Here is a 12,837-nt window from a genome sequence, read left to right on the forward strand (position 1 = left end):
CAGAGAAGACTTGACGTGCATCAATTTGCCTGAATTTTAAAAAAAAAAAAATCACAGCCAAACTAAAAAATACACTCAAGGTACATTTTTGACCATTTGATACAGAAAAATAAAATGTCATAAAATCAGTAAATAATAATAAATTAAAATTGATTAGAAACATTCACTCATGAGGACAATGTGCCAAAAAATTTGACCGAAAAAACAAATCTGAATAAAAGAAAAAAAAAAGTGTCCTTGGACAGGACGGTTCTTATTTTTGCTGCTCACAGTATTTACCTCCTTTGCAATGGTGTGGAGTTATTTTGCAATGAGCATGCTAACAATGCTCACTAGCTTACTGATATAACACTGACAAAGCAGGACGATTGTTGGCAATATTCGGCACGTTTTCACTGAAAAAATCAAGCGGCTTAACAATGAGATTGGGGTCTAATGTCTTTAAGTGGCGTCTTAATTGATTTGGCTTCTGGCTGTCTGCTATAATTATTTTTAGACATAGTAAACAGTGGTCTTTCATCATCACCCACTGTATTAAAAGTCAAAGCTAAAAGGCAAACGGCACGAAAAAAGCGCATTCACGGCGGCCGAGGTAGAACCGTAGGTGAGGGCGGTCGTCGTGACGATCCCAAGCTGAAAACAGCACTTCTCGGGCGGCGACGTGAGAACCGGACAAGACAGTGGGTCGCTGCGTGAGTGAGTCCGATCGGAAAACGGCTTTCGAAAACGGCGGTGGCACACTGCTCTTCATATCTGTTGTCTGTGTGTGCTCAGTGCTCTTCCTTAGTTCAAAATACTGCGCGCACTCTGAAAATGAGAGCGCCACTGCCACCTACTGAGTGGATGTGCAAGTACACTTTATTCCAGTACGGAAAAAAAAAAAACATGTTCCCCGAGGTCACATGCGCCCCCTCTGGCATCGCTCTGCGCCCCCCTGGGGGGGGGGCGCGCCCCACTATTTGAGAAGTACTGCTTTACAGTGAGCCAAAATGAACAGGAAGTGACCTGTAAATGCCCCAAAATCAACAGGAAGTGACCCGTAAATGCCCGAAAAGGAAAAAGAAGTGACCGAAAATCGACAGGAAATTACATGAAATTCCCCGAATGACATTTGAGGGACATTCTTCTATTTCAGTGACCCAAAATTAACAGGAAGTGACCCGTAAATGCACCAAAGGCAAAAGAAAGTTTTTGTGTTTCGTTTTTTACATTTTGTTTCTTTTACGTTTCGTTTCCTTTTTGCGTTTTGTTTCTGGGTTTAGTTAAGTTTTTTTTCTGGATTTTGTTTTGGTTAGTGTCTCTAGGTTTTGTTTCATTTCTTTTTATGTTATGTTTTGGCGTTTTGTTTTTATATTTTTTGGGTCTGGGTTTTGTTTTGTTTTTTGTGTTTCGTTTCGGGGTTTCGTTTTCACATTTCGTTTCTTTTTTTTTTTTTTTTTTTTTTCGTTTTTGCGTTTCGTTTCGGGGGTTTTAGGGTTTCATTTGTACGTTCCCTCCTCCGGGGAACGAACTGTACATTGCTCTCCGCCGGGCGGTTTGCCGATGAGCAAAGACAATCGACAACACAGTCGTCATGTCAAAAGTTCCGGGCTAGTTATGTGTGATTTTCCGCTTCGAAGACTTTGAAACATCACTCGGTTCGGGTTAGCATGTCGGCTAGCTGTCACGCCTCTTGGTTTGTTTACATTCTCCGAAGCCGGGGCAGGGAAATGACATAAGCCCGATTTAGGTGTCATAAAATATCGTTTGGGAGGTGCGACAGTAAAGATGAAGTCGACAGTTGTGACCATTATGGAGTAATTTTGCTATGTCGTCCTGAATAAGTGCATTTTTATTATTTCATATTCCATATAGCACAAGACTGTTATTTGCCATTTATTTAGCAATTGGGGAAAAATACTTGGATAAAAATAATACCCTGTAAAAATATTGAAGTAGAGAGACAGAAACAATGACATTTTGCGGCTCTCTTCATCGCGTTTTCCTCGTTCTGAATAATTCCCCCACAATGGGCTGAATAGTAAAACCGATTAGCCCATTCTCCCGCTGACGTCATCCACCTGTTGGGGACGCTAGAGCCCTATAATGGTAGGCGTGGCTTACCGGCCGATTAAAAGACTAATTTCTCGTCATCTGCGCTTTGCTACATTGTTGTATATAGTCGAATCGTCTCAAAATATGATTCTAATTTACATAATAATGCTATTTAAGACTTTTTTTTTTTCTCATGTCATATGCTCTTTAATGATAACTTAAGAAGTCAATGTCCACTGTAGTGACCAGTGTCTTGGAAAGGTTTAATTCTGGAAGAACCACATCCAGAAATAAAAAATCTTAAGCAAAAAGATTCCTCTGTAGAAAATGACCGCTCACCCTCCATTCCCCAGAGAAGCCATTCCTAAGACGGACGACCGTGCCTTTGATACATAATGCATTTCATCTCATCTGCATGCATAAATGGACAGACTCATTAATAGTAATAGTGCTCATTTGCGACGGAGGACGAACTGAAGTCAAGTGGGTTACAAAGCACCCAAAAAAATACAACAAAATAAAAAATGGCATCGTGTACCAAATAAAGTATCCCCAGGTGGGCTGATTGTACCTTGAAGCTAGCTGTCATACTGATTAGCATTACAAACGTGACATTGATTCTTTGAGAGCTAATTAGAGCGTGAACAACCTCACACGCTTACATCCGTTCATCAGTGTGGTCTTGTTAACAACTTTGTTAATCAGTAGCTTTGCCGGAGGAGCATCCTTACCATGAGATTGCAGCGGGTAAATCTGATTGATGGTATTGTCAACGTTAGATGTAGTATACATGTGTGTTGCTAACAAACCTAGATGACGTTCTAGTAGGACTGGGCAAGTTGTCAAAAAGACTTTGTCATGTCGTCCGATCCCCATTCGGGCCGACCGAAGATTTTCTAAGGCCGATACCGAGTTAAAAAAAAAAAATAATCAGCTGATTGGCGATGTGCCTAGAGCTGATTTTGCAAGCCGATATACTTTTAAATTGCAACATGCATTATAAATTAAGTAGTAGTAGTAGTTAGAGGTGTGCAAAATTTCCGATTCTTAGATTATTCGCGATTCGGCCGTGGAAGATTCGAGAACGATTCACAAACGTCCAAATTCCGATTATTGAAATATGCGAAGTAAAGCGGAAGTACACAACACTCAGCGCGACGCGCGGTCTTCGGGACGGAACGGAGCGAGAGTAGCTAAACATCATGCTTCCCATTACCCGGCCCCTCGGGTAATGCCAATGCTCAACTCACGGCTCTAGCTCAACTCATGCAACGAGATAAAAAAACACAACAACATACCTGACTGCTGCCGAAAAGCTGCTACAAGTACATCCATATAGTGTTACGGTGGATATCATTTATATAGGACTAGATGCAAAATAGATTCGGTAGTGTTAGCAGCGCATCTACAAAAAGCTAGATGCGGGCGTTATAAACGGCCGCCATCTTAAAGCAGTACACTTCCCTGCAAGGCTGTTGTAGCGAACCTTCCAAGCAAACCTAATTAACTTTTTATCTAAAATACTCCTAAATTGGTAAAATATTGACTTGAATCTATCTTTAAAATAGTTTTAAGACTTTAATAATAATAATAATAATACCTCAAACTTATATAGCGCTTTTTTGGACACTCAAAGACGCTTTACATAACACAACACAAAGACAGAATTAAGAATTAAGAGGTGGGAAAAGCTAGTTTGAACAGGTGGGTTTTTAGGAGTGATTTGAAGTTTTGTAATGAGTCCGAGTTCCTGATGGGTTTTGGGAGTGAGTTCCAGAGTGAGGGAGCAGCAGCGGTGAAGGCTCGATCCCCCAAGGTTCGGAGCTTGGTGCGAGTGATGGGTGTGAGGAGATTAGAGTCGGCAGAACGTAGGCGGCGGGAGGGACAGTGCTGTTGTAGAAGGTCAGTGAGGTAGGAAGGGGCCAGGTTATGGAGGGACTTGTAGGTGAGGAGGAGGAGTTTGTACTGAATCCGGTATGAGATTGGAAGCCAGTGAAGCTGTTGGAGGATGGGGGTGATGTGCTCTCTGGAGCGGGTGTGGGTGAGGAGGCGGGCGGCAGAGTTCTGGACGTATTGCAGCTTTTGGAGATGAGAAGATGGAAGACCATAGAGGAGGCTATTGCAGTAGTCGAGTCTGGATGTGATGAAGGCGTGAATGAGTATTTCAGCTGTGGCTTGGGAGAGGGAGGGACGGATGCGGGCGATGTTGCGTAGATGAAAGAAGGAGATTTTAGTGAGGTGGCTGATGTGTGATTGGTATGACAGTGTTGAGTCCATTATGATGCCAAGATTGCTTACGGAGGTGGAGGGGGTGATAGGGTGACCATCAATGAGGAGAGTGAGGTTCTGTACAGAGGGGAGGAGAGCTTTGGGTCCGGTGATGTGAAGTTCTGTTTTGTTACTGTTGAGTTTGAGAAAGTTATTGTCCATCCAGGTTTTTATGTCGGACAGGCAGTTTGAGATGTGAGAGAGAATGACAGGGGTGATGGATTTAGATGAAATGTAAAGTTGAGTGTCATCTGCATAGCAGTGGAAATTGAGTCCATGGTAGCGAATGATTTGACCGAGGGGAAGCATGTAGATTATGAAGAGGAGGGGGCCGAGGACCGAACCTTGGGGGACACCATGGGTGACTGGAGAGGTGTGGGATTTATGGTTATTGATGGAGACGAAGTGGTGACGATCGGAGAGATAGGAGGTGAGCCAGAGGAGTGCAGTGCCAGATATCCCTATTGACTGAAGACGGTGGAGGAGGATGTTGTGGTCAATGGTGTCAAATGCAGCAGAAAGGTCGAGGAGGAGGAGGATGGAGATGGAACCAGAGTCAGCGGCAAGGAGAAGATCATTGGTTACTTTGATGAGAGCTGTTTCAGTACTATGGTGTGCGCGGAATCCTGATTGAAATATTTCAAACATATGGGAGGAGTGGAGATGGTGCTGAAGTTGGGTTATGACGGATCGTTCCAGAATTTTTGAGAGAAGTGGGAGATTGGAAATGGGTCTGAAATTGTCCAGGTTGTCGGGGTTAAGGCCAGGTTTTTTCAGGAGGGGTGTGATGGTGGCGAGTTTGAGTGGGGAGGGGACTGAGCCAGTGGTGAGAGAGGTGTTTATGATGTTAATGATAAGAGGAATGAGAGTGGGAATACAGGTTTTAAGAAGAGAAGATGGTATGGGGTCGAGAATGCAGCTGGAGAAATTCATGGTTGAGATGAGTTTGAAGACGTCAGAGGGAGCAAGAGGAGAAAAGGAGGGAAAGCTGTGAGATGTTAGAGGTGGACTGTTAAGATCTGAGGAAGGAGAACTGAAGGAAGTGGATGCAAGTGTACTGTGTATAGTTTGGATTTTTGCATGAAAAGATGACAGAAAGTTATTGCATTTGTCTGTTGTGAATGTGGCAGTGATATTGTCCTTGGGTTTGGTGAGTTTTGCGAAAGTGGAGAATAAGGTACGGGGGTTGGAAGAGTTAGAATGAATAATTTGAGAATAAAAATTGGAACGGGCTGTTTTGAGTGCAGAGTTGTAAATATTGACAATGTGTTTGTAGGCTTGGGCATGAACTGTGAGACCGGTTTTTCTGTAGAGGCGTTCAAGTTGTCTGCGTTGCTTCTTAAAAATGTGGAGATCCGGGGTATACGGGGTATTCACATGTTGAAAGTAGACAAAAGGGAAATTATGGAATAACGGGAGCAATTTTAACACATTTAACGGTTGATTCACAACATTAAATTAATTGAATGTAGTTTAAAGCTGCTGATACAGAATGGGGACTGGAGTTTTTTATTTAATGTTATTTTTGTATATTTGTTTACTGCTATATGTTAACTTGATACTGAAATAGTAGTGTGGTTTAGCCTGAGAGCATTTTTGAACAATTTTGGAACTAATGTACAAAACATTTAAAAAAAAAAAAAAAAAAGGAGGGGGGGTGCATCAATAATCGTTTTATAATCGAATCGGAGCCTCTGAATCGTAACCGTGATCGAATCGTTAGGTGCCCAGAGATTCCCAGCTCTCGTAGTAGTAGTATATGTAGTTAACCCTTTAACACCTGAGCCTATTTTGGCCGAATTTGCATGCATTTGATGTTGCCTTTATATTTCAAAGAAAAAAATTGTTCACAATGGCCAAGTTGGGTCCCTTTTTTCAGGACACCTTGAACTTCATGTTCAAACTGTTGTTTTCTTCACTGACCAATTATAATCCAAATTTTGGACCCAAAAAGACAAAAAAAATCCCAAAATATTTTTTCAAAATTTGTAATGTTGATGTCCCATTGACAACCAATCATGCTCGACCAACCGTTTTGAAGCTTGATAATATTTATTCAACTTGTTAGGATAAACATTCAATAGAAAAAAATAAGATTGAGTTTGACAATTCAACACAAACAGCAAGTATGGTCATAGGCGTTTTTGGCCTTTACACATACTATGGTCAAAACAGGTTATATACAGTGCAAAATAGTGAGGAAAAAAAAAATCATCTAACACAAAAAGGGTTTGGAGGATATCTCTTTGTGAAGTTAGGTATTATACCCAACACCTTATCTAAAGTATATACGTACATGCAATCAAGCTTCTCGAACACTCATCTTTATAAAAATAGAAAAGATTATAGTGAAGAAAAAATATATATAACATTGAAAAATATTTTCAAAAATATTGACAAGTAGTTCAGTTCAATTCAAATTTTTCTGGCATACGACCCAATAAAGTTTTTTTTTTTTTTTTCCCCCTCAATAAAGCTTCTGCATGAACAGGTCACAGAGCTGCGTCACACACAACGTCACACAGCCTACTCTTTAGCGCGCTGCTGTCACTTCTACTCGCCGAGACGCCGACTCATCCCAGGAAAACAACGACAAATACGGCTCATCTTCTTCCTTGAGTTAATGAAATAATGCATTAGCTTATGCTAAATTTAGTTTTCGATTCATTCTGCACGTTTCAAAGTCGCTCGCTCAATCCAACCGGTGCACAACACCGGCCGTTGCTTGCTTCGCATGCCTCCTTTTCCTTAGTTGGCGCCTCGCTCGGAAATTTATTAAAAATGTCCACATTCGGTTCGTCCTTCTTGACATCACAACGGTCTTGGGATCTGTAGTTTTTTTGTGCTGCTTTCGGTTTTGAAAAAGGACAAGAAATGATGGAAATATGGAGATAGATACATGGTCCATGCAGCGTTTTAAAGCATATTTATGAGTGCAATAAAACTATAAAACTCAAAAGACATTATCTCCCGTTTTTCTTGGTCGATTGACTTCAAATAAAAACTGGTGTGGACATCAACTTCCGCACGTTCAAATGAGACCAACCAGCAGCACGTGGGTGACGTAATTACAGCGTGACGAAGCTTCAAAGACGACATGCGTAAACGCGTCGCTGCCGACACGTTCGGTGTTAAAGGGTTAATATGTGTTTTGTAAGACTAGCCATAGGTGGTTAAAAAACAACAACACACAATTCACAAAGATCACTCAAAAAGTGAAGATAAGATTGTATCGGCTATGATCGTGAAAAAGTCAAAATATCGGCCCAAATATCGGGCGACCGATATATCGATTTACCTCAAGAGCGTCATCCAAACGGTGAACATAACAGATGTACTATTGTATCGGCAATTATATCGGCCCGATATATCGGGCAACCGATATATCGATTGACCTCAAGAGCACCAACCAAACAGTGAACATAACAGCTGTCCTAACGTATCAGCTACAGTGGGGAGAACAAGTATTTGATACACTGCCAATGAGTTTTCCAATTGACTGCGTATCAAATACTTGTTCTCCCCACTGTACTGGACTGTCTCAGGAAATTAGAATACACAATATTCTAATTTTTTGAGACAGTCAGGAAATTAGAATATTGTGTATTCTAATTTCCTGAGACAGTCCTGTATATATACACAGGACTGTCTCAAAAAATTAGAATATTGTGTATTCTAATTTCCTGAGACAGTCCAGTATATATCGGCTGTTCTTGAAAAAGTCCATATATCGGCCCGATTCACCAAAATCAACCTCAATTTTGTTTCAATCTACCATCTTAAAATCGCCCAGTCCTTAAGTATTTAAAACTATGTGTCTAGCTAAGCTTTAGCGTGTTTTTTTTTTTTTAGCTTCCAACTTGCACAAATTCATCCCTTCTTTGTTTTTGTGTACTTAATAGTGAAGGACGACCACTCGGACTCAGACGGTAAATACAGCCGAGTAGTAGTAGTAGTAGTTGTAGTTCAGCTCGTAGAAAGTACAGACACCATATTCCAATTTTTTTGAGCTGTCCTCTGTAAAAATAACACAATTTGTTCCTATTTACCCATGCCTTAAAGCTGACACTGTGTTTAATGAGGAGGAGGAAGAGGAAGATTCCCTTTCCTTTGAGGATGATGAAGGTAAAAAGTGCACTGTTGAAATGAACCGGCGATACTAAATGCTTGAAAACATAAGTCAATTGTGGAGCCCCGTTTGCTGTTGTGCGCGTGCCTCGAGCTACAGCTTGCCGCTAATAGCTTTGAATAGTGACTAAATAAATAAATAAAAGCTCATTTCTTGTGGGGAACTGAAGTTAATTATGTTTTTTTAAGCCTTTCTGCCCGTGGATGATTCACAGAAATTTGGAGAGTACTTTAAAAGTGGTAGTGTAGTGTGTTTATACGTGCTAGCTGTGCGTTCAATGTAGGCTACGTGTGTAGTTAGCATTCGTCCACATGAAGGCTGCTTTGGCTAAGGGACGGTGAAATGAATTGACCGCTATTTTGACAGTGAAAGAATCGTTTCGAGATGTTGTTGACTATAAATTCAGCTTTTTTTTTAACTCTTTCCATGCCATGCTAGATGTCCTATCATGTGGTTTGTTTCATCCTTCTGCTATTGGCTTCTTGCTAGCAGACGTCCAGTTCATTTGAAGTGGGAGGAATTAGCGCAAATGGATTAGATTTCTATCACCGTCAACGACAGCCAATGTGGTAATATTATCTTTACAGTATGTAATTATTTATTAATTAAAAAACATGGGGAAATATAATTTATATCGAATATATACTTTATTAATTACCTAAAGAGTTATTATTTTTATTTACTTATTTAACATTTTTTTTTTTTTGTTTGTTTTTTTTTTTATTCACCTCAATAATTATTTATAAATGTGTGGGCAATTTATTTTCATGTATTTATTTATTTATTTATTTATTTATAGGAAAACAATAATAGAAAGGGGAAAATCTGTAAAAAAAAAAAAAATAATAATAATAAAAAACAGGGAAAAAAATGTTGGTGTTTAAGAAAATGTATTTTGTGATCAAAATTGGTGAATGTTTAGAAAAATGATTTCTGGTCAAAATTGGTAAATGTTTCAAAACATATATACGTATATATACATTTTGGTTAAAACTTGGTCAATATTGGGTAAAAAAATTGTTTAAAGAATAGTGACTGTTTGGTTAAAAAATGTTTTTCTGGGTGAAAAATAGGTTAAATATGGGTCCAAAAAAATCTTTATTTTTGATCAAAATTTTTTTGGGGGGGTAAAGTATTGGTTAAAAAATAGTGACTGATTAAAGGGGGGTTCGGTCAAAATTGGTGAATGGTTTAAAAAATTATTTTTGGTCAAAATTGGTGAATGTTGGGTCAAAAAAAATATTTTTGGGGTGTCAAGAATTGGTCGATAATTGGGTCAAAAATTGGAAATTTTGGTTATAAAAAATAGTGACCGTTTGATTAAAAAAAATTTTTGGTCAAAATTGGTGAATGTTGGTTTGAAAAAGGATTCTTAGTCAATATTGGTGAATGTTTGGTCAGAAAAATATATATTTAGGGTAAAACAAAGAGTCAATATTGAGGGCAAAAAAAGTAAATGTTGGGTTAAAATCGAGTCATTTTGGGTTTAAAATTTTTTTTTATTTTTGGTCAAAAATTGGTCAATTTTGGGACCCAAAAAATGTAAATTTTGGTTTTTAAAAAAGTGACTGATTAAAAGGGGTTGTTGGTCAAAATTGGTGAATGGTTAAAAAAATGATTTTTGGTCAAAATTGGTGAATGTTGGGTCAAAAAAAATGTTTTTGGGGTGTCAAGAATTGGTCGATATTGGGTAAAAAATTTAAATTTTGGTTATAGAAATAGTGACTGTTTGATTTATAAAAGGATTTTTGGTGAATGTTTTGTTTATAAAAATGATTTATGGTCAAAATTGGTAAATGTTGGGTCAGAAAAAAGAGTCAATATTGACACATAAAAAATGTAAAGTTTTGTTTAACAAAAACCAGTGACTATTTGGTTGATTTTTTTTTTTTTTTTTTTTTTTTTTTTTTTTTGTGGTGAAAATCAGTTCATTTTGGGTTTAAAAAATTATTTTCGGTCAAAAGTTAGTCAATTTTTTGGTCCCAAAAAATGTACATTTTGGCTTAAAAAAGTGACTGTTTGAATAAAAAGGGATTTTTGGTCAAAATTGGTGAATGTTGGGTAAAAATATATTTTTTTTTCTGTTAAAAATTGGTCAATATTGAGTCAAATGAATGTTTTTTTTTTTTTGTTTTTTTTTTTGTGACAATAACAGTTTATCACTAGTAGACATCCACTGCAAACAGATTTTGGGTTACTGAACAGGAAGTTACCTGGGAATGTCCCAAAATTAATAAGGAGTGACTCAAAATAAAAAGGAAGTGACCTCTAAATCCCCGAAAAAATGAACAGGAAGTGACCTGTAAAGGCCCCAAAATCAACAGGAAGTGACCAAAAAAACATCAGGAAATGACCTGAAATGCCATAAAATACACAAAATGTCCAATTCATTTTGACTAAAAAAAAAAATAAAATAGTGAAAAATATACATTATATTGAATGCCCTGCATGGCCCAAAATGTGATCCAAATGGAACCTTATTATATCATATGATTTGTAAACAAGTCACCAACTCCAGGAGTTACTCAGCTAAAAGTTAAACGATCCAACATCTTGACTTTTTCGCTTTCGAACACATTTACCGTCAGCATAATAAGCCTCGGGGCAAGGTCACCAAAGTCACGCTTGGCCGTCCAATCGCAGTGTCGACGGGGGCGTAAAGTCCCGCCCACGCGCCTGGATGCTCCCTGCGGATCGCGCCACCTGTCTTCCTGTTCTGCCCTCGCATTTGGGCCGGCGCTCAACTGTCACTTCAATTAAAAACACAGCGTCCGTTACATACTTTTTTTTTTGTTTGCGAGTATCCGCCGCCGATAAATAAACACGGAGAGGATGAACGTTATGCATAATCATTAGCTGATACAGATGGAGCCGTCGACAGCATGACGAGGTCGGACTGACCAGATGGTTCTGACTGAAAAGCTGTTGCCTTTTTGGTAGTACTGAAAAAATAATACTGTATATATACATGGGAGGTCATTGGATTGATTTTTGACTAACATTAGGTATTTATTTAAGCACATTGACATTCAACTGGCACCCAAGTCAGTCCATGCAATTGACGGCCATGTACGTCCATGCCGTTGACATCAATGTATGTCCATGCCATTGAAAGCCATTTATGTCGATTCTATTGATGGCAATGTACTTGGATTCAATTGACAGCCATGTACGTCCATGCCATGAATGACCATGTATGTCCATGCCATTGACAGTCATTTACGTCCTTGCCATTGACGGCCATGCCATTGGAAACAATGTACGTCCGTACCATTGACAGCCATTTATGTCGATTCTATTGATGGTGATGTACTTGGATTCCCTTGACAGCCATGTACGTTCTTGCCATTAACGACCATGTATGTCCATGCAATGGACGGCCATGGACGTCCATGTGTATCCATGCCATTGACACCAATGTACATCCATGCCACTAACAGCCATTGATGTCTATTCTATTGGCGGCAATGTACTTGGATTCCCTTGACAGCTATGTACGTCCTTGCCATTGACGGCCACGTACGTCCATGCCATTGACGGCCATCTATGTCGATTCTATTGATGCCAATGTACTCGGATTAGATTGACAGCCATGTACATCCATGCCATTGACACCAATGTATGTCCTTGCCAGTGACGGCCATGTACGTCGTTGCAACTGATGGCCATGTACAGCCATGTACGTGTATGCCATTGACACCAATGTACGTCCATGCCATTGACAGCCATTTATGTTGATTCTATTGATGGCAATGTTCTTGGATTCCATTGGCAGCAATGTACGTCCTTGGCATTGACGGCCATTTATGTTGATTCTATGGTGCCAATGTACTTGGATTACATTGACAGCCATGTACGTCCATGCCATTGACCCCATTGTACATCCTTGCCATTGACGGCCACGTACGTCCATGCCATTGACGGCCATGTTTGTCCATCCTATTGACACCAATGTACCTCCTTGCTATTGACGGCCTTGTACGTCCATGCCACTGATGGCTATGCACATCCCTGCCTTTGACGGCCATGTATGTCCTGTCATTGACGGCCATTCTATTGATGCCAAGGTACTTGGATTCCATTGACGACCATGTACATCCATGCCATTGACTTCAATGTACGTCCATTCCATTGACAGCCATTTATGTTGATTTTATTGATGGCAATGTACTTGGATTCCATTGACAGCCATGTACGTCCATGCCATTGACACCAATGTACATCCTTGCCATTGACGGCCTTATACGTCTATGCCATTGACGGCCATGTGCGTCCATGCCATTGACACCAATGTACGTCCTTGCCATTGATAGCCATCTATGTCGATTCTACAGATGCAAATGTACTTGAATTAAATTGACGGCCATGTATGGCGTTGCCATTGATGGCGATGTACGGCCATGTAC

At 39.6% G+C, this 12,837-nt stretch overlaps 1 protein-coding gene across 9 annotated transcripts in view; it reads left to right on the plus strand.

The window, feature by feature from the left end:
* The window catches only part of shank3a (SH3 and multiple ankyrin repeat domains 3a), a 333,038-nt gene that overhangs the window by 206,442 nt on the left and 113,759 nt on the right, over window positions 1-12,837 (plus strand). For 6 of the 9 annotated variants that reach the window (XR_009063172.1, XM_057835980.1, XM_057835988.1 and 3 more), the window contains 2 exons: window positions 8,205-8,231; window positions 8,365-8,427. The exons of the other annotated variants lie outside the window; for them this stretch is intronic. Coding sequence is in view for 5 of the 6 variants with exons in the window: in XM_057835980.1 (XP_057691963.1) it covers window positions 8,205-8,231; window positions 8,365-8,427 (90 nt within the window). In the remaining variant the exon portion in view is untranslated. The remainder of the gene's footprint in view (window positions 1-8,204; window positions 8,232-8,364; window positions 8,428-12,837) is intronic. 9 annotated transcript variants of the gene reach the window in all.

Source organism: Corythoichthys intestinalis, chromosome 5, assembly GCF_030265065.1.
Source record: "Corythoichthys intestinalis isolate RoL2023-P3 chromosome 5, ASM3026506v1, whole genome shotgun sequence".
In the NCBI taxonomy this organism is placed as follows: Eukaryota; Metazoa; Chordata; class Actinopteri; order Syngnathiformes; family Syngnathidae; genus Corythoichthys; species Corythoichthys intestinalis.